Consider the following 22,365-nt stretch of genomic DNA (forward strand, 5'->3'; position numbering starts at 1 on the left):
GCCTTGAACTCACAGGGCTCAGCTAGCCCCCGCCTCCAGAGTGCTGGGATTGATGCTCTGTCATGCTGCACTAGACAGGAGGGATTTGGAGAGAGCGGGAGAAGAGAGAGGGAGGGGAGAGAGAGCAAGCACAGAGAGAGGAGTCGGGAGAACCAACAGAGAGGAGATAGGCTGGCGGCTGGGAGAGACAGGCTATATTTAGAGACCGGAAGAGCCAAGTATGCTGGAAAAGCAGCCAGAGTGTATGTAGTCAGGGGCTGAGTCTCCCGGGGCGGGTGAAGGGTGGGCTGCCGCATGGTGCAGCCTGGGAGCAGCTGAGCAGTCAGGGAGGCTCCAGGCTGCTTCTTCAATGCCTGTCCCCAGAGACTGCAGGGACCCTAGACAGAGGACAGGGCTGGGCAGGAGCCAGTCAGGGACCTAGACAGATGTTCCCTCCTCTGCCTTCCCATCCTACATGCCTGCCCTGTGTCCACCTAGAGTGAACAATGGCCTGGAGGGTGTGAGGGTGCCTTTCTGTCTTCAGGAACATCTTTGGAAATTTAATACACACACATGTATTTATTTATCTGTGTGTGTGTGTGCGCGCGCGCGCGCGCACGCGCGCGCTGCTGTGTATGAGTGGAGGTCAGAGGACCACCTGTGGGAGCCAGCTCATCCTCTCCTTCTACCGTGTGGGTTCCAGGGAATGAGCTCAGGTCGTCCGTCAGCTTTGGAGGCAAGCACGCAAGCACACTTACCCACGGAGCCATCTCGAAGGCCCCCTTTTGAGATTTTTTCATTAGCAAATACACAAGTCTCACTGAGATACATACATGCATGTATGTATAATGTGAGCCTGTCTCCTGGTTCACCTCTTTCCTGTTTCTGACTCATCCTCTACCTGCATCCTGTGTAAGTTTCTTTGTCGTGACTCAGTGAGTTTCATTAGTGCTGCTTACAAGTTCCTGGGGAAGGGGTGATGGACAGGAGCATGGGTGCCGTACTGTAGATTCTCAATGAGGGGGTGGAGCCGGGGGTCCCCGCCCCCTCAAAACTATCTTTCAGGCTCACCCTCTCTCATTTCTCTCTTCCTCCCTTCTCCTTTCTCCTCTCCTTCCTCCTCATCCTCCGTCCTTTCTCTCTCCCCCTCTCTCTCTGAAACAGAGCCTCACTCTGCAGCCCAGGCTGGCCTCAAACTCAGGATCTTCTTGTGTTGGTATGACAGGCCTGAGTCTGCACTCCAAGCTCTTCCCTCCATCTCTTTCCCCTTCTTCTTCGTCTTTTTTTTTTTTTTCCTGGGTGGGGTTCAAGACAGAGTTTCTCTGTGTAGCCCCAGGTGTTCTAGAATTCACTCTGTAGACCAGGCTGGCCTCGAACTCACAGAGATCTGGCTGTCTCTGCCTCCCGAGTGCTGAGATTAAAGGCGTGCGCCACTGCCGCCGCCACCGCTGCCTCCGCCGCCCGGTCTCTCCCCCCTTCTTATCTTTCTGGGTCTCCGGTTCTTTTCCTGCCCCGCTTACCACTCCTGTCCATCCTTCCTCCCTCTCCAGTCCAGTGACCTTCATGCCCTCTAGAAGCCCAGCAGGCTCTTCCCACCCCAGCTGTCCATGAGGTGCTCTTCAATCTCAGACCCCCTTCATGCTCCACTTCAGGGACAGACGCTTTCCCAGGATCCACAGGACTCCAGGAATGTGGAGCAGAGAGCACAGAGGCCCCCAGGGGCCAGGCGGTAAGGACCCTCATCCCCCCCCCCCATGCTCTCTGCTCCCTGCCTCTGATGTGGACCTCAGGCCACTCCCTGCCTTTCCTGGGGCCTCTGGGCCTCAGCTTGTCCTCTGCAAAATGGGCAAGCTTGCCTCTGTCCCACTTATCACACAGATCCCAGGGGAGCAAGAGCAGCTTGAACTAGTGGTGTGGACTGAGGGGGAGATGTCGACACTGAGTTCTCATGCTGGGCTCCAAGTCGCCCCATCCTAAGTTCCACGAACAGATGTTCCCTACATCTAGAGTGGAGATCCCGGAAGCAGGGATTGTAAAAGCATGGGTGATATATGGGTTCCTGTAACCATGGGATGACTTCAAGATTGCTGCGGGTTAACGTGTGACAGTGGGAATCACAGTGTGTGGACAGGTAACTGTATGAGTGGCTGTGGGACCAGCGAGGGTCACGTATTTGACACACATAAGCTGGGAGTGGTGACCCTTAGGTACAATACACACCCAGCATCTGGCAATTGGAGGCCGGATGATGAGATCAAGGCTAGCCTGGGCCATAGAGCATCCTTTCTCACAAAATAAGAAAAAATGAAAAAAAGATGACATGGGCCAGCAGGATGGTTCAGTGGTTAAGGGTGCCTGCCATCAAGCCTGACTACACGCATCCCATCCCTGGAACCTACGTGGAATGTCTGTGGTTTGTGAGTGTGGATGGAACAATGGTATGGTTGCGTGCCCATGCGGCACCCGGTGTGAAGACGAGAACATATGCATTCGGTGATTCCTGAGGAGTATGTGCTGTCGCATGTGGGGACACACACTGTGATGTGTGTCTCGAGTGACAGTGTTTGTGGGTATGTGTGAGACACTGTGATGTGTGTGTGACGCTGTGTGATGTGTGTGTGACGCTGTGTGATGTGTGTCTTGGGTGGCAGTGTTTGTGGGTGTGTGTGAGACACTGTGTGATGTGTGTGTGACGCTGTGTGATGTGTGTGTGACGCTGTGTGATGTGTGTCTCGGGTGGCAGTGTTTGTGGGTGTGTGTGAGACACTGTGTGATGTGTGTGTGACGCTGTGTGATGTGTGTGTGACGCTGTGTGATGTGTGTCTCAGGGGACAGTGTTTGTGTGTGTGTGACACTATGTGATGTGTGTGTGACACTGTGATGTGTGTGTGTGACACTGTGTGATGTGTGTCTCAGGGGACAGTGTTTGTGGATGCGTGTGATGCTGTGTGATGTGTGTGTGACACTGTGTGATGTGTGTGTGTGATGCTGTGTGATGTGTGTCTCAGGGTGTCAGTGTTTGTGGGTGTGTGTGACACTGTGTGATGTGTGTCTCAGGGGACAGTGTTTGTGTGTGTGTGTGACACTGTGTGATGTGTGTCTCAGGTGTCAGTGTGGGTGTGTGTGACACTGTGTGATGTGTGTCTCAGGGGACAGTGTTTGTGTGTGTGTGTGATGCTGTGTGTGACTATCAGCTTGGTCTGAGAGACAAATGGCCATGTGAATCACACACGCAAGCCCGTGTGTCCTGGACACTCATTGCTTGAGGTCCTGCTCTGGGTAATGTCCTCCTGGGACACAGACTAGTGGCAGCTAGTCTGACGGGGTACACCGAATTGACTGTGGGTATGTGTGCTTATTTATCGACAGTGTTCCCGGGAGCCAATGTGGCTGCACATGCCTGTGCAACTGAAATCTGAATCTCGGCCCCTGAAGAACTGAGGCAGGAGGATCCAAAGTTGGAGGACACCTGGTTTATATAGTAAGACTGTCAAGCCGGGCGGTGGTGGCGCACGCCTTTAATCCCAGCACTCGGGAGGCAGAGCCAGGTGGATCTCTGTGAGTTTGAGGCCAGCCTGGGCTACAGAGTGAGTTCCAGGAAAGGCGCAAAGCTACACAGAGAAACCCTGTCTCAAAAACACACACACACACACACACACACACACACACACACACACACACACAAAAGTAAGGAAGGAAGGAAGGAAGGAAGAAAGAAAGAAGGAAAGAAAGAAAGAAAGAGAAAGAAACAACAAACAAAGAAAACAGGGCTGGAGAGCACTGGTTGCTATTCTACTGGACCCAAGAGGACCCAGGGTTCAGTACTCAGCGCCCGCCCACAGGAACGCTCACAACCATCTGTAACTCCAGGTCCAGATCCAGTGCCCTCTTCTGGCCTCCTTGGGTACTGCATGAATGTGCTACACATGCATCGGTGGCAGCAAAGCTCAGGTAAAATTAAAGCGAAACAAGTTAGGGACTGGGACTCTGGATGGCTCAGGTGGTAAAATGCTTGCTACACGAGGGTAAGAGCCTGAGTTTGATCCTCAGCAGCAAGTAAAGCTGGGTAGTGTGTGTTTGCTATCCCAGCGCTGGAGAGGCAGAGGCAGGCAGGTCTCTGTGAGTTCAAGGCCAGCCTGGTCCACATCGTGAGTTCCAGGCAGCCAGGGCTACACGATGATACACTGTCTCATATATATGAGAAAGACAGGTGAGCAGTCCCGAGAAAGGGCAGCAGAGGTTGGTCTCTGGCATCCATCCACATTTATGAGGACATTTGGGCGCGCACACACACATGCAGGAATGCAAAGTAGTCAGCACCTGCCAAGTGTGGTGGCGCACCCCTTTCATCCCAGCACTCGGGAGGCAGAGGCAGGCAGATGTCCAAGTTCCAGGCCAGCCTGGTCTACAGAGGGAGTTCCAGGACAGCCAGGGCTCCACAGAGAAACCCTGTCTCGAAAAACCAAAACAAACAAAAGTAGACAGCACCCAAGAATGACATCATTGGTTGTCCTCTGACCCTCATACCCGTCCACACGGACATGCGCACACATACACATGCACCAAAGAATGACAACAGAAAGGCCATGGTGTTGGGACTATGGGATGCCAGGTTGTGTTTGCTCGTGTGTGACGTGTCCACGGCCCTAGGCACACAGCCGCGTGTCCCTGTGGGTGAGAGACTGGCTCCCTCGGCACGGTCCCACTTAGAGAGCTGTGAATGAACCTGTTACTCACAGAGTCACACTCCCTGAGCCTCTGCCTCCGTTCTCCCGCTCGCTCCGCGTTCGGGATCCTGTGCGAGGCTGTGGGAGCGGCTGGATGGGGTGGTGTGTTCTGTGGCTGGGGAAGGGGGAGGGCCGGACCATAACTGTGCGGCTGCTCCTACGTGACACAGAGTGGCTGTGATAAACGTGCCTGCTCCCCAGTTCCCACTCATGCACAGAGCTCCCCCCTCCTGTGCGCTGTTCCGCCCTGGCCCCGCCCCCTCCAGCACCCCAGGCTGCCAGCGCCTGTCACCTCTTCCAGAGCTCAGGCAGGCGAGGCAGGGCAGCCGTGGCAGGAGAAGGAGGCTGGGAGCGGACCGGGCACAGGTAAGGGGTCCCCATCAAGCCCCTGCCCTGGGCCTATCTCTCCCTAGTCTCTGTCTCTCTATCCCTCCCTTTGTCTCTTTCTGCCTCTCTCTCTGCCCGGTCATCTTTCCCTCCTTCACCTCTCCTAGTCTCTAGATGAGTTTATTTCTACTATTTCCCCGTTCTCTATCTCGCTCGCCCCACTTACTTCTTTCTGTCTCTGAGCCCACATTTTTTGTCTCTGTCTCCCCCCACACACACACTTTGGTCTCTGATCTCTTGCTGCGGGCGGTCTCATTGTCCCTGAGTCTTTCTGTTTTCATCCTGTCTCTGACTCTGTTTTTTGTTTGTTTGTTTGTTTGTTTTGTTTTTTTGTTTTTCCGGAGCTCTGAGATTCCCTCTTGAAACCCGGCTTTCACATTGTCTGGGTGGGGGTGGATAGTGGTTGTGGTTAGAAGAATTTTTCAGAGCATTTAGCTTGCTAAAGTCAGAAACCCAGGGTCTAATTCCTGAGTATTTGGATGCTGGGAGAACGCTGTCCCTCGGGCTCTGGGCTTTATATACGTATTCAAAGCCAGGAAAGTTTTAGAAGATGGGTACCTATCTAATTTAAACACACTTCGGGCTGAGAACTCATATGCCTGCTTCAAGTTCCCTTCTAGACTTGACTGCCGGTTTCTATCCCCCCCACACACCCCCTGGAGGTCCCAGGTTCCCGAGTCTCCCCCGTCTAGCCCTCTGGGTGACACTGACACTTCTGCCCGTCACAGCTCTAGGGCAACAGGCCCCTCAGCAAACACCCCTCCCTTCCACCTCGGCTGCCTCAGCAACACTTAGGAGGGCCTGGGAATCGCTTAGCTGATCCCAGCCCCACTTAACCACTGGAGGCCGCGCCTAGTCCTGCCCCACCCCAAATCCTCACGTGCGGAAATGGGGGTGGCCTCAGACTCTGTGTGCTTCTGGCAGGTGAGCGCTGCCCGAGGCTGACGTGTGGATTCTGCCCTGGGACCCTCCAACCCAACTGCCTCCCAGTGGCCAGAGTTCTCCATCACCCTTCAAGGATGCCCCTGCGGATCCTGCTTCTGTGTTTGTGGGGTCTGCCACTCCAGAGGGCGGAGGTGAGGACCTAGAGAGACACAGGCGGTCTGGGAGGCTGGCTCTTAAGCCTTCCCCTACCCCAAGGAGCGTTTCGAGGCTGCCCGCCCCTGCCCGCAGTCTGGTAGTTTCTACTCACACTTTCCCTCACAAGTCCTCCCGGTGGGGTCCAGCCACCGCCCTCCTCTGATGCTCTCCAAATTTGCCATCTCCCATGCCAGATCCCTTGGCGGTTTTCTAGGCACCCCAATTCCATCTAAAAGGTTTCCAAGCCACCCAGGAGTCCTGGGTAAAAAACTGACCAGCCCCTCCAAATCTCTGACCGAGCTTGCTGCCTGGGAGGGGTCTTCGCGCGTGCGCGCGCGCGGGGGGGGGGTCCTCCGTTCCCTTTTCTCTTAGACAGATTCTGAGGGGCAGACCACGGGGGAGCTGTTCCAGCGCTGGGAGCGCTACGGCCGGGAGTGCCAGGAGACCCTGGAGGCTGCAGATCCACCCTCAGGTGTGGCTAGGGGGCTGGGCGAGCAGGAAGAAGGGGGCTGAGAGAAGGAGTTGGCAGCCAAACAAGGAAATCTGGGCGGCTCGGGTAGGCAGCGAGGTCCCGGGTTGGATTCAGCTGAATAGGAGAACCCTAATCCCAGCACTCAGGAAGCAGAGGCAAGCGGATCCCTGTGAGTTCGAGGCCAGCCTGGTCTACAGGGCAAGTTCCAGGGCAGAGAAGTGGGAGGGGTCGTGGGGGTGGCCTGCATGACAGTGGGCGGGGTTTGGGTGGAGCTTGCTAGTTGAGCGGTCTAGATTTGGTGGGAGGAGCCTGCGGTATCTGCAGTGGGACTTGGAGGATGGATGGGCTTGAGGTCTGGTGACAGGAGCTTGTGGCCTCTAAGGGGATGATAACATCTGGAGGTGTGGAAGAAAGAAAAGCTGGGACGGCTCCTCTTCTCCAGCCTCTGGCTCCGCCGCCCTCTCCCTCAGGCATAGTCTGTAACGGGTCCTTCGATATGTACGTCTGCTGGGACTACACGGCCGCCAACACCACTGCTCGGGCATCCTGCCCCTGGTATCTGCCCTGGTACCGCCACGGTGAGGCGCTTCCCGTACCCCTCATCCCGGACTCCACATTCAGGCAGCTCACTCAGTCCCTCCTGGTCCTATTTGTCCTGTGACCCTGTCTGTCAAGCCTGGTATTCCCTAATGTGTCTCCTGGGCTCTGTCACACGATTCACTTTCCCTGACTTTATTTATTGTGTGTATACGTGGACGCGCGCGCTATAGCGCGTGCTATGGGGTGTGACGATAAGAGATCAACATGCAGGAATGTATTCGTGTGGGTCCCACCAGCGCTACCAGCGACTCTGCCTGCTGAGCCCAGGCTGGCCTTGAGCTCATGGCAATCCTCCTGCCTCGGCCTCCCGGTTGTCAAGATTACAGTGATGAACCTCTACATACCTCTTTTTCTGATCCCCTCCCTCATGCTCCTCCCATAGTGGCTGCGGGCTACGTCTTCCGCCAGTGTGGCAGTGATGGCCAGTGGGGGTCTTGGAGAGATCACACTCAGTGTGAGAATCCAGAGAAGAACGGGACCTTTCAGGTGAGACGAGGTGGAGGGTGCAGGCTAGGGTGTCTGGAGAGAGCTGCAAACAAACAAACACACAAAAACAAAAAACACCTCCGGAGCTTCTGGCCCAACTCCACACCTCTTTGTACTGAGTAGCACTCTGGGTTGTTAGTAATCAAAATCCAACTCAGACTTGCTTAAAGTAGAAAAAGGAGCCGTGTGCCCGTTTCTGAGACTGAGTCCTGTACTGTAAGGTGACAGCATCAGGCGGAGTAAGACCTAGGGCTCAAATGACACACAGGCTCTGTCACCAGAGCACGCTTGTCTTCCTCTGTGAGCTCCAGGTTTTTCGTTTGTGGGGCATCAAGAAGAGGTAACCCCATTAATGTCAGACTTCTTTTTTTAAAAAGTCCTTTATTTATTTATTTATTTATTTATTTATTTATTTATTTATTTATTTATGTGTGTGCCACAGTGTGTATATGTGGAGGTGAGAGGACAACTTTGTGGAGTCGGTTCTTTTCTTTCCACCCTTCTGGGGATTCCAGGAATTGAACTCAGGTCACCAGGTTTATGCGGCAAGCGCCTTTACCTGCTGAGCCACCTGTGTGTGTGTGTGTGTGTGTGTGTGTGTGTGTGTGTGATTTTGAGACAGGGTTTCTCTGTGTAGTTCTGGTTGTCCTAGAACTCACTTTGTAGACCAGGCTGGCTTTGAACTCACAGAGATTCGCTTGTGTCTACCTCCCGAGTGCTGGGATTAAAGCCACCATGCCTGGCTTTGCCATTAAAAAAAAAAGTTATTTTATTGCTTTTAATTATGTATATGTAGTCCCAGCACTCAGGAGGTCCAGGCAGGTAACTCTGCAAGCTCAAAACCAGCCTGGTCTATATAGTGAGTGAGCTCCAGGTCAGCCATGGCTGCATAGGAAAATCCTGTCTCAAAAGAAAAAACAGTATGTCTGTGTGTGTGTGTGTGTGTGTGTTTCTGTCTGTGTGTGTATTTGTGTTTGTGTCTGTATTTGTGTGTTTGTATGTATGTGTCTGTGTGTGTATTTGTGTGTGCATGTGTGTGTATTTGTGTGTATGTCTATATATATGTGTATTGTGTGTATGTGTCTGTGTGTGCATTTGTGTGTGCATGTGTGTGTCTGTGTGTATGTCTATGTGTGTATTTGTGTGTGTTTGTGCATATTTGTGTGTATGTGTGTATGTGTATTTGTGTGTGTGTGTGTCTATATGTGTCTGTCTGTGTGTGTATTTGTGTGTGTTTGTGCATATTTGTGTGTTTGTGTATATTTGTGTGTGTGTGTCTGTGTGTGTCTATATGTGTCTGTCTGTGTGTGTATTTGTGTGTGCATGTGTGTGTCTGTGTGTGTTCAGGTGCCAAAGTTAGCTGTGTTAGATTCCCTGGAACTGGAGTTACAGGTAGTTGTAGCCACTTGATGTGGGTGCTGAGGATCCTACCCTAGTTTTCTGCGAGAGCAGTGCTCTTAACCGCTGGTCAGTTCTCCAGCCCTGGTTTTTTGTTTGTGTTTGCTTGTTTTAGGACAGGGTTTCACTCTGTAGCCCAGGCTGGCCTCAAGCTAGAGACACTCCTCCTGCCTCAGCTTCCTGAGTGCTGGGATAGAGGGGTGTGCTGCCATTCCTGACTTCTTAATCCTTACACCACATCCCAGGACCAGTGCTCATTGTCCTGTGTTGAGTCATAGTCCCACATTGTTTACTAATCACAGTGTGTGTGTGTGTGTGTGTGTGTGTGTGTGTGTGTGTGTGTGTGTGCGTGCGTGCGCGCGCGCACCCAGCCTTGGAAGGGAAGGATGGAGTCATCCCCACTTAAAAAAGTACTTCAAGGAGAAAATCAGAGTGCTTCACTTTGCAAGAACAGAGAACAAAGGGTACTTTTCCCAGAGGAGAATGGGGAGAGGGGAGGCCAGCTGGGAGAGTCACATCTTCTCTTGCCTTCCATGTCCCCGCCAGGACCAAAGGCTGATCCTGGAGCGCCTGCAGGTGGTGTATACAGTCGGCTACTCCCTGTCCCTGGCCGCTCTGCTGCTAGCCCTGCTCATCTTAAGTCTGTTCAGGTGAGGCTCCCAGCCCTGGGTGCGGTGCTGGAGACACAGTCCTCAGTTGACACTAAGTTGGGAGATGGGGCGGCTTGGGAAGGGGTGGTCAGAGGGACTCTGGATGACTGAGGAGAGCTCTCCAGGGGCCTCCAGCCCTCTTGTCTCTCAAATCCTCCAGGCGGCTGCACTGCACTCGCAATTACATTCACATGAACTTGTTCACGTCTTTTATGCTGCGGGCAGCGGCCATCCTCACCCGAGACCGGCTGCTTCCTCCACTTGGCCCCTACACTGGGGACCAGACTCCTACCCTGTGGAACCAGGTACTCCATCTCCTCCTTTCTGCTGGGACCAAGAAGTTCTCCATCTATTTCCATACCTTTCCTGATCACTGTACCGAGAGCATGGGAGCAGGATGGGAGGAAGAAATGGATGAGGGGGATTTGGAAGGTACCAATTCATTCCTGGATATGGGGAGGTGAAGAGAGGTGTAAAGTAGGACTATAATAATTGTTGGGTAGAGCTCAGTAACAGAGTACCTGTGCCAGTACTGGGAGAATTGAAAGAAAGATTAAGAGCCATCCAGGACTGAAGAGAACCGAACACTCTTGCAGAGAGGATCTTGGTTTGATTCCCAGCATCCACAGGACAGCTTACAGCCATCTGTAACTCCGGTTCTAGGGGATCTGATGCTTTCTTCTGACCTGCGTGTGATGCATAGACATGCAAGCAGGCAAAACACCTCTACACATTAAATAACAACAAAAAGGGCATCTAGATGGCTCAGTGCATAAAGGCACTGTTAACAAGCTCAGTGACTTGCGTTCAGTCCCCGAAACCCACATGGTGGACAAAGAGAACCAACTCCTGAAGGTCTTTGTGGTCACACAGCTTGGCATTTAATTTGTTGTTGTTTCTTTTCTTTTTATTTTATTATTTTTTCTTTTTTCTTTTGGTTTTTCAAGACAGAGTTTCTCTTGTGTAGCTTTGGAGCCTGTCCTGGGACTCGCTCTGTAGACCAGTCTGGCCTCGAACTCACAGAGATCCATCTGGCTCCTGAGTGCTGGGATTAAAGGCATGTTCTTTCTTTCTTTCTTTCTTTCTTTTCTTTTTTTTTGAGACAGGGTTTCTCTGTGTAGCCCTGGCCATCCTGGATCTCACTCTGTAGACCAAGCTGGCCTCAAACTCAGAGATCTACCTGCCTCTGCCTCCCCAGTGCTGGAATTAAAGGCATGCGCCACCACTACCTGGCAACATTCAAAATGTTTTTAAATTTTATGTGTGTGAGTGTTTGCCTACATATATGTATTATGTATGTATGCACACCGCGTGCATGTCTGGTGCCCCCGGAGGCCAGAAGAGGGTGTCAGAGCCCCTGAGCTGCAGTGTGGGTGCTGGGAATTGAACCTGGGTCCTCTGGAAGAGCAGCCAGTGCTCTTCACTGCTGAGCTGTCTCCTCAGTCCCAGGAGTTCAGTTCTTAAGAGCCAGTGTGGCAAAGGCGACTTCCTGGGATTCTAAGGGTACTCCACTGTGGGACAAAATAGAAAGTGCCAGTCGTTAAGGAGTCATTGTGGGACAGTCCTCAAGTGAAAGTGAATAGGGTGAGCTACGCCATCTGCTGGGGACCCAGAGTAAAACATTGGAAAGCAAGAAAGAGATGGAGATGAGCCCTGTCTGGTCAGGAAGTCCTGTAGTGCCAGTTATGTGGGAACTGGAGCAGAATTGACATTTTAAGACTCAAGTGGGCTACAGAGCAAGTTCAAGGAGAGCCTGGACAATTTAGTGAGACCCTGACTCAAAGAGAAGAGGAATGGAATGTAACTCAGTGGTGGAGCCCCCTACCTAGAACCCCCCAGTGAGAGGCTGGGGGGTGTGGTTCAGTGGTAGAGCCCCTGCCTAGATCCCCCAGTGAGGGGCTGGGGTGTGGCTCAGTGGTAGAGCCCCTGCCTAGAATCCCCCAGTGAGGGGCTGGGGGTGTGGCTCAGTGGTAGAGCCCCTGCCTAACAGGCAGGAATCCCTGGGGTCAAGCCCTACTGCACAAAGGAACACATGCAAACAATAAAATAAAGAGACAATGTTGCTGGGGAAAGGCTTGGGGATACCTCTCTGCCTTGACTTCCCTTGTCTGATGGTTCCCTAGGCCCTAGCTGCCTGCCGCACGGCCCAGATCGTGACCCAGTACTGCGTGGGTGCCAACTACACCTGGCTGCTGGTAGAGGGTGTGTACCTGCACCATCTGCTGGTGATCGTGGGAGGCTCGGAAAAGGGCCACTTCCGCTGCTACCTGCTTCTTGGCTGGGGTGAGGCCTGACTCCGTGCCCTCCCACCCTCTGCCCAGCCCAGCGCATCTCGGCTCCCCACTGCCCCGCCGATCCGCGTTGCCTTCCCTCCCACCCCCTCGTTGAGGAATTCCGCGGGTCTTGGGCCTGGAAGGGGCTCGTGTGCACGCTGACAGCTGCGGCGGGGTGGGGGGCGGGGATCGGGGTCTGCACAGGGGCCCCCGCGCTTTTCGTCATTCCTTGGGTGATCGTCAGGTACCTGTTCGAGAACACGCAGTGAGTTGCAGGGTCTAGGGGCGGGGCCTGGGTTGTGGGCGGGGCTACATGGAATGGGGCGGGGGAAGGGTGGAAATGGGACCCTGCGGCGAATGTGGGCGCCGGGAAAGGTGGCTTAGGAGGCCTCCTGGAAAGCTGGGTGGGTGGGTCCTAAAGAAGGTGGGCAGGGCCTGGTGAGGGACGCTGTCTGATTGGGTGTGGCTGGGGGTGGGGTGGGGGGAATTGTGTATCTCAGTTCTACCCTGCCTCCTCCAGGTGCTGGGAGCGCAACGAAGTCAAAGCCATTTGGTGGATCATTCGCACCCCCATCCTAATAACCATCTTGGTAGGGCCAGTCTCGCCTCCTCCAGGCTGTGCTCAGGGATTTCCCATCCTGGGGAAGCGGAGCGCCAACCTCCCGTCCCACCCCCAAACCGAATGGCTTCTGGCTCAGTCTCTCTCTCCTCACAGATCAATTTCCTCATCTTCATCCGCATCCTGGGCATCCTTGTGTCTAAGCTGAGGACGCGGCAGATGCGCTGCCCGGACTACCGACTAAGGTGAGGGCCCGGGCGGGGAGGCAGATGGGGCCGGGTTCAGGGGTAGGGACGTGGAGACCGCCAACACCCTCTCTTCCCAGGCTGGCTCGTTCCACGCTGACGCTGGTGCCCTGCTGGGTGTCCACGAGGTGGTGTTTGCTCCCGTGACGGAGGAACAGGCTGAAGGCGCCCTGCGCTTAGCCAAACTGGCCTTTGAAATCTTCTTAAGTTCCTTCCAGGTGCTCTGACAGGGTGTGCGGAGGCTCCCCTTCCCCCCTCGGGCCTCTCTTTCCACCAGGGCACAGCACTATCATCCACCCGAGCAGCCACTCACTGGGGTGCACCCATGGGATTTCATTCATTCATTCATTCATTCATTCATTCATGCCCGCATTCATCATGCATGCGTAGGAAATACCTAACTAGGGTTGTCCTGGGCTGGGGCTGGGGGTGGGGGCGGGCAGTGGGGATGGTGGTAGAGGACCATACAGCCTTCCTCAGCACTGCCTTCGGGTGGACTGTGATGGGGCAGAGTTAGTTTCTGGCACTTGCCAACTTCATGGCTTCCTTTACCTTTGGATGGGGCTAGAGTGAGACATGCCTCAAGTGCAGAATGTAAGGGAGTAGGTCGTTCCAAAATGTGAGGCCAATGCGGATGGTACCCTACCCTGATAGACCCCACTGAGCCCCAGTCTTCTCCTCTCTAAAATGGGCACAGTACCAATCTCCCTGGGAAGAATGTGCATCCATTAAAGGAAGCAAGAGCAGATGGAGCTACAGCCAGGGGCCAAATGGCTACCCCCCGGCCCCTTCTGTGGGAGACACCAAGAGCAAACACCCTGTGTAGACAGCCAGTCACACATCTGGGGCACTGTTTCAGAATGAGGATCCCCGGGGCCAGAGGGCAGCCAGTGAGATGGAGAGAGGGCGCCTCAGCTGCAGGCCTGGAGGCGGGAGCAGAGCGGCAGGCACAGAGAAAAGAGAGGACCTGAGCGCAACTTCAATATGTCTTTTTTCTTTCTCCTGGAAGAGGAAGCATGTGACTTGACTTAGATTTTGATAGGATTGTAGAAAATCATAAGGAATATCTTTTTGTTGTTGTTGTTTTCTTTCTTTCTTTTTTTTCTTTTCTTTTTTCTTTCTTTTTTCTTTTTTTTTTTTCTTTCTTTTTTTTTTTTTTTTTTTTTTTTTTTTGAGGCAGGGTTTCTCTGTGTAGCCCTGGCTGTCCTGGAACTCACTCTGTAGCCCACGCTGGCCTTGAACTCAGAGAGATCCGCCTGCCTCTGCCTCTCGAGTGCTGGGACTTAAGGTGTGTGCCACCACTGCCTGGCATAAGGAATATCTTTTTTAAAAAGGATTTAAACATTCATGTATTTTATGTATATGAGTGCTCTATTTGCATATATGCCTGCATGGCAAAAGAGGGTATCAGAGAGAAGAGGGCACCAGATCTCATTACAGATGGTTATGAGCCACCATGTGGTGGCTGGGAATTGAACTCAGAACCTCTGGAACAGCAGCCGCTGCTCTCAATCACTAAGTCATCTCTCCAGCTCCCATAAGGAATATCTTAATAGCCCATGTTCATAACTGACTTGAAAATTAATGAACTTAAACTAGGCATGGGGGCTCAAACCTGTAATCTGTCTCCAGCTGGCCAAGCATGTGCTCCATTACTGAGCAAACCTCAAGCCCCGTAATTAATTAATTTTTTAAAATTACTTTTTGTGCATTGATGTTTTAACTACACGTTGTCTGTGCACCGTGTGCATGCAGTGCCCACAGAGGCCAGAAGAGGGCGAGTAATTAATTTCAGATGGTTGTGGGCCATCCTATGGGTGCTGGGAATTGAACTTGGATCCTCTGGAAGAGCAGCAAGCACTCTTAACAGCTGAGCCATCTCTACAGCTCTAATCAATTAATTAGCTAATTGATTAATTATTTTTGGAGACAGGGTCTCACCAGTAGTCCCGGATATCCATTGAACTCTGTGTAGACCAGGGTGTCCTCAAACTCACAGAGATGTCTCCCTCTGCCTCAGTGCTGGAATTAAAGGCATGCATGTGCCACCACACCTGGCTAAGTAGTATATCTTTCTATCCCGGAACTCACTCTATAGACCAGGCTGGCCTCAAACTCACAGAGATCCGCCTGCCTCTGCCTCCAAAGTGTTGGGATCAAAGGCGTGCGCCACCACTGCCCGGCTGCACTACATCTTTTGACACACAAATACCTCAATTCTTCCAGCCACCACCTTCATTTTCCGTGACGAAGAAACCGAGGCACAGAGTGGTTAAGCAGCTTGCCCCAAATGTGGAAAGCAGGAAATCAGTTTCCACACACACAGGACGCTCCACTGAGGGACCCAGTTCTCAGGCCCCGGGCGGGGCAACTCAGGGAGGCGCCAGTGAGCAGGTGCCCTCGGTACCCAGGACCAGGGCGGCAACAGCCACAGCACTTTGGGGCTGGGATCAGCGCAGTCCACAGCAGCGATCTGATTGATCTCTCCTCTTCTGCAGGGCTTCCTGGTGAGCGTGCTCTACTGCTTCATCAACAAAGAGGTAGGAGAGGCCGGCCCGCCCGCCCGCCCGCGCCCCCTGGCGGCCGCGCCGGGAACGGCGCCGCCCTGAGCGCCCCGCCTTGCAGGTGCAGTCGGAGATCCGCCGGGGCTGGCGTCACCGTCGCCTGCGTCTCAGCCTCCGCGAGGAGCGCTCTGGTCCGAACATGGAGCTCAGCCCGCCGGCCCTGCCCTCGCGTCCTGCACCCCGGGAGGCCCCCATAGGCAGCGCCTGGCCCTCCGGGTCTCTGCACGTGCCTGGAGATGAAGTCTTGGAAAGTTACTGCTAGGTAACGGGACTCCTGTGTCTGTACACTTGGCATGTATTGAGTGCCTACTGTGTACCAGCCCCGGTGTGGGGAATGCTGGGGAAACGGGAGGAGAAGGAAGGAAGACAAGGTCCCTACATGTATATATTTGTTGTGGAATGGCTTATGAAAAGGATCGAGATGTTTAGGACCACTGACAGGGAGGCCGCTTGTGAAGACGCGACGCTTTTAAGCCATGTTTGAAAGAAGTGGAGACAACCTGAAGAGGTGGAGGACAAGACTCCAGGCAGATTCCAGTGTAAAGGCCCTGGGAACAGGAAGGATGAAGAAGGGCTTCCGTGGCTGGAAAAACCCTGGACCTGCAGGCGGGGAAGAAGTGGGCAAGGGGTGCAGAGACGGGGATTTCCTCCCAGGTGCAGTGAAGATTTTATTCTTTTATTTTATGCATACAACCGTTTTGCCTGCATGGATGTATGTGCACCACATGCATGCAGCACTTAAGTATGCCTGAAGGGCAGAAGATCCCCTGCGACTGGATGGTTGTCAGCTTCCACGTGGGTGGGGTGACTGAACTCCATCTCTCCAGCCCTGCGTTTAGCAGGGGCGTCTGTCTCCTTGGCTCTTTCCCACAGTTGTGGGCTCCACAGGGACAGATTATTGGGGCAGGATGTGAGCTGGGAGCCCAGTGAGAAGAATGCAGGTAGCTGGACCAGAGGGTGGCCACAGAGGGCGAGAAAGATTTGCTGATGGATCCCAGGAGAGGGATCAGACTGCTGGGACAAAAGGAGGTCGAATCAAAGGGCTCTTGGCCTGGATAAGGCTGGTGACACTCGGGTGTGTGTGTGGGGGGGCTGAACATTAGGATCTGGACCCACTGCTGGCAGTTAGGACACACCCTTCCGCCTCCCAGGGAGGACTGAGAGGTATTTGGGGATGCAGCCTCACTGTGGCTGGTCCCTGCGTGTGCATACAACAGACCTCAGTTAGTGTGTGTGTGTGTGTGTGGGGGGGGGGGGGTGCTGTATTTTCCCCAGAAAGATGTGCCCCACAGCTGACCCTGCACTTCCCACCTCGGCCTTTGGCGGCTGGGAGTGGAGGCCCTAGTAAATCAAGTGGGAGAATCCTTGCTTCTTTATGGGGTGGAGATGAAGGCCAGGCTGGAAAGGGAGATGACCAGGGTGTGTGTGTGTGTGGTCGTCTGCCATAGACAGTAAGGGGCAACTGGAGCCACATGTTGCCACCAGAAAACACGAACACCACATTGCCTGTGCTCCCCCCTGAGAGAATCTCATGGACACTCTTTGAGACACATGAACAAAGTAAAGCTGTGTGTGAACCTGCCGCTTCTCTGGAAAGAACACGAACAGCAGAGCTGGACAAGGGGGTGGAACAGCTGGACAGCTGTGGTCCCAGCACCTGAGGTGGTGGGAGGAGGAGGTCGAGTTGAAGGTCACCTTGATGGAAAGCAAGTTGGATATTTGAACTATGTGAGACCTTGTCTCAAATAAAAAACAAAAGCAGCAGGAAGCAGCCTAGTCCATTTCTTGACAGTCCCTGAATTCCCAACTTGTCTGTACTGTTCCCTTCTCTGGGACCTGCATGCTCAGGTTGCCCAGGACTTCATGTGATCACTCCCACACTGCTTGACTCACTTGGGGTCCATCATGTCTGACTGGTGCAATCCCTGAGGACGTCTACTTCGGCTTTCATCCCCAAAGGGATAATTTGAAAACAATCAAAGGCAGAGGCAGGGTTGTTGCATGTTCAAAGCCAGCCTTCCTTACTAAGATTCATGATAGTCAGGACTAAAGTGAGATCACATCCTTTCCCCAGAAATAATGTGGTCAGGTAGTGATGTACACCCTACCATCCAGGAAGCTGAGGCAGGAGCTTGCTGCAATCTGAGGCCAGCCTAGGCTATATAACAAGACCCTATCAAAAACAGAAGGGGCCAGGGGAGATGGCTCGGTGGGCAAAGTGCTGGGCATGCAAGTCTGAGGACCGCGGCTCCAATTCCTAGCACCCACATACTTGGGAGAATGATTGAGGGAGCTTCCCATGTGAGCCTGGGCCTCCATACATACAAATGTGTGCACATGTAGCCATTCATATGTGAACATGCATACACACATGTATAGATTCTTACATCTGTCTGATCTCCATACATACAAATGTATCCATACACAAGTGAACATGCACGCACACACTCTCACCACATGTAATTAATAAAAGCTAGATAGAAGCACCATTTGGGCCGCCAGATGCCCAGGACTGCAACCTTTGCTGTGTGAGAGGGAGGTCAACAGTTTCCATGTCTGCTAAGCTCAGGGCGACAGAGCAGGGCTGGAGCCAAGCCTGAGACCTCAAGGCTTCAGGGCAGCTGTGTACACTGAGATGGCCCACCAGCTTGGCTGCATGGCTTAAAATTTATTATTTGTTTTTTTTAGACAGGGTCTCTCAATATAGTCCTGGACAACAAGAACGCACAAGTGTAAAGGTCCAGCAGCCACACCCAGCTCCCTCTGCTGCTCTTTAGGTCACCACACAGAGGGGCTGTCTGTCTTCCTCCCTGGCACTGTGGCCCACTCCCCCTGTGAGGCGGAGGGTTGCAGTGGCGCTGGTGGGGGACCCCATGGGAAGGCCAGCTGAGACACGAAGTACCTTTGGCGGGTCTGGAGGCTGCAATCCCGGTTCTCAGAGCACACTGGAAGGAGCTCCTGGGGCGAGCTCTCTCCTCGATGGCCCTGTTTCTCAGCCCTAGAGAGAGCCTAGAGGAGCATGGGAGCCCATCAAGTGGGAGGAGGTGGAGGGGAGCCCAGGCTAGCTCCTTTCCGAATGCACTTCCAACAGAGCCTTTTCTTGTGGAGATGATCTCACTATGCCTGGCTCACCTCCTGCCTCAGCCTCTCAAGCTGTGGGATCATAGGCATGCACCACTGTGCCTGCCTTCATTTTAGTTTGTTGTACAGTTTTTTGGAAACAGGGTCTTACTGTGTAGCCCCAGTTGTCTTGGAACTCACTATGTAGACCAAGCTGGCCTTGAACTTGCAGAGAGGTCTCTGCCACTGCTTCCCTGAGTGCTAGGATTAAACACATGCGCCACGATAAGCCATAAAGATCTCTCGTTTTGTTTGGATAGGGTTTCTCTGTGTAGCTCTGGGTGTCCTGGAACTCACTATATAGACCAGGCTGCCTGTATCTCCCCAGTGCTGGGATTAAAGGCATATACTACCACACCCAACCTAAAAATCTATTTTTAATCTATGTGTATTTGTGTGCAGGTGGCCAAAGGAAGTCAGCAAGGGTGTTGGATCTGCTTGTAACAACCCCTGTAGTTACAAGCAGCTGCCAGATGTGGGCGCTGGGCACTAAACTCAGTAGCCACTAAGCCATCTTATCAGCCCCAGGGCTATCTTGATGTAGCTTCACTGTTTTCTAGTTGGGTGACTTTGGGGCAAGTCAACGCCCTTTCTGAATCTCAGTGGTCGCACCTGAACAAGGTCTATAGCCTGGTGACACAGGCCTGTTACACTAGCTGCTTGGAAGACTAAGGCAGGAAGACTGCAAATTCAAGGCCAGCCTGGGAAACTTCCTGAGATGGTCCCTGTCTCAGAACAAAGAGTGAAGAGAATTAGGGAGATGGCTCAGCGGTTAAGAGCACTTGTTTGAGCATGAGGACTTGAGTTCAAATCTGCAGCGCCCACCACAGCACGGCGTGGAGACAGGATGCTGGAGTTTGCTGGCTGACTAACAGCCTAATTCTGTTCATACACAAGAGACTGGAGGGCTGAGGATGTAGCTCACGGTGGAGAGCCTGCTAAGCATGGGAGACCTTAGGTTCAGTCCCCAGTACCACAAAAAAACAGGAGAGAAAGCTTAGAGTCCATACCAAGACTGTTCTTTCTGGCAGCCACTGAGGAATACACACTTTATTGACAAAATCCACAGGCCTTCTCTCCTACAGGCTTCCCGTTCTGCACAGGGCTTCCATAGATCAAGTCGACAGCGAGGTGGCTGGAGAGGTGGCCAAGCAGTCAAGGTCGCCTGCTGCTCTCGTAGAGGACCTAGGTTTGGTTCCCAGCACCCACATGGCTGCTCACCACCATCTGTAACTCTACTTCCAGGGGATCCAACCCCCTTTTCTGGCTCGAGGGCACCAGGAACAGACATATGCAGGCAACACACCTACACGTTTCATGTATATTTTAAAGAGGGAAGCTATCCCGACCTCAGGCCTATGATCTCCTGCATCTACCTTGTATTTGAATTACCTGGACAGTGGGGATATAGAGACACTGAGACAGAATAGAGCATGGGTGGGACAGAGGGCCCCGTGTACAGTCCAGAACAAGGCAGAGTCCTTCCATAATCTTCTTGCAATGAACAGGCTACCTTTTCCCACTGTACCTCCCACAAATTTGCCAGAGAATCCTCTGCCCACATCACACAAAGATAAATTAAGATCATTTCTGTGGCCAGGTGGTGGTGGTGCATGTCTTTATCCAGCACTCGGGAGGCAGAGGCAGGTGGATCTTGTGAGTTCGAGGCCAGCCTGGTCTCCAAAGCGAGTTCCAGGAAAGGAGCAAAGCTACACAGAGAAACCTGTCTCGAAAAAACCAAAAGATCATTTCTGTCTCAATTGTCTTCTTCACAGACAGGGCAGATGTGCTTCACCTATTCATAGGTCTGTCCTAGTGCCTAGCCCATGATAACCCGACTCTGTCTCCCTCTCCACAGTCCACCCTGTTCACAAGATCCAAGGGCAGAGAAGACCATCGGAAACAAAACAACAAAAAAACACAGGGTTTTATTTCCATCCATTGGGTAAGGCTCGGCAGGGCAGGGAGCAGGCTCTCATAGAGGGAAGAGGCCTCTACTCTACTTGCCGGCGATGAGCGGGTTCCGCAGCACCACAATGACCGAATCCCCGCGCAGAAACATCTTGGAGATGTAGCGGTCCTTGTTGACAGGCTTGGACTTCTTCTTACCTTGCCGCTCTTGGGGACCTCAGTCCACATCTCTTTCACATTCTCCAGCACCATGTTGCAGTGCCTGGTGAGACAGGGGTTGGGGAGAAGGCTGGAGTGAGAGGGGGTATTCTGAGTGCGCACCTCTGCCTGGCACTGGGTGATCCCCTAGCAGCAGGCATGGAGAAAGGGTGAAGCTCCAGTACATCTCAGCCCATTCTGTGCCTCAGTTTCCCCTTTCCGAAATGGAGTTATCTATTTCACAGGGCTGACTGAGGACTGGTGAAGGAATGCAGTATTTCTGAAGCATGACCCCGGCATAGTAAAGGCAATCAAAATGGCTCCACTTCTGCCATCGACTCTAAGTACTTGGGAAACAGCAGGAGAGAATCCTCTCCAAATCAGAGGGTCCCAGGGTGCTGGGTTAGACATGGTCCCAATACGTGCATGCAGTGCTTCACTGTCCTGTCTCATGGCCAGGTGGCCATGTGTTTTACACTTGGATCAGTTCTTCCAGAAATGCTTGCTTGGGGATGGCGAACATGTACAATGATGGACATGTATGACTAGATCATAAAACAACTCCTTATAGAAGGCACGACTTCACTAAAAGATGAACCAGGCAGGATAGTGTATTCATGCTGTAAATAGCCTAGCAATGGGATATACATGTAAGAAGAAAGAAAATTTAAGCTGGGTGGTGGTGGTGGTGGTGGTGGTGCACACTTTAAATCCAACACTCAGGAGGCAGAGGCAGGCGGATCTCTGTGAGTTTGAGGCCAGCTAGGTCTTACAGAGTGAGTTCAGGACAGCCAGGGCTACACAGAGAAATCCTGTCTCAAGTAACACACACAGCACACACAACACAACACCACACACACACACACACACACACACACACAATAATAAAATGGCACCCCACCCCACTTTCTGATTTTTTTAAAAATTCGTTTTGATTTTCTGAGGCTGGCTCAACTATGGTGACGCTCCTGAGTGCTGAGATTAAGAGGTGTTTGTCACCATGTCAGCTTACTGCCATGATGGTTCTGGTATAGTCTTCCCTTCAGCCCTCAGACCCACCTCCCTGACAGCACCCACTGTCAAAGGCTTCACTCGTCCAGGAGCTTCTTGTTGTTGCGACGTTAATGAGACTGTGTGTTGTTCTTGACTGACTGCGTGAGCACCGAGAGGGGACTGTGTTGAATTCCTCTTCCTCCCGCTTCTGCAGCTCCTCTGGGGTCATCTCATCTTGGGTTATTGAGGAGACTCTGAACAGAGAACCCATGTGTGAGATAGGGTTCAGGTTGGAAGTGTGAGTGGTCAAAGTCAACTGTCCGGTGTGTCTCAACCTGGCCCCACACACCTCCTGGTCAGTCTTTTCTGGAGGTAGGAGAGACACTTCCAATTTAGTCTGCTCCAGCTCATCTAACCACACCTCTTCACACATTCATTGATGGCAACTCCATTCATGGGCTCTCTAGCTAACTACTGTTTAATTGATTTCTGTTTTGGGACAGGATCTCATATAGCTCAGGCTAGCCTTGAACTTCTCTTAACTAAGGATGACCTTCAATTCTCAATTCTCCTGACACCACCTCCAAGTTCTGGGATTACAAGGGTTACCATCATTCTGGCATTTGATTTCTCTCTAACATCTTACAGCAAGCCTACCCTCACTATCTTGTATCTACCTCTACAATATATCTAAATATAGGCGTTTCTATCCATGGCCTAAAC

General features: G+C 52.7%; 1 protein-coding gene across 1 annotated transcript; it reads left to right on the plus strand.

Annotated features, from left to right (window-relative positions):
* The first annotated feature begins 4,974 nt into the window (after positions 1-4,974).
* Positions 4,975-17,188, plus strand: Gipr (gastric inhibitory polypeptide receptor). The gene is given in 15 exon segments (XM_028893904.2): positions 4,975-5,072; positions 6,018-6,169; positions 6,546-6,645; positions 7,116-7,223; positions 7,628-7,731; positions 9,676-9,779; positions 9,940-10,084; positions 11,903-12,062; positions 12,257-12,317; positions 12,573-12,642; positions 12,768-12,856; positions 12,937-12,965; positions 12,968-13,074; positions 15,355-15,396; positions 15,482-17,188. Coding segments are annotated over 14 exon segments (1,377 nt in total). The 5' UTR covers positions 4,975-5,072; positions 6,018-6,112; the 3' UTR covers positions 15,683-17,188.
* The last annotated feature ends 5,177 nt before the right edge of the window (positions 17,189-22,365 follow it).

This window comes from Peromyscus leucopus, chromosome 1 (genome assembly GCF_004664715.2).
Source record: "Peromyscus leucopus breed LL Stock chromosome 1, UCI_PerLeu_2.1, whole genome shotgun sequence".
In the NCBI taxonomy this organism is placed as follows: Eukaryota; Metazoa; Chordata; class Mammalia; order Rodentia; family Cricetidae; genus Peromyscus; species Peromyscus leucopus.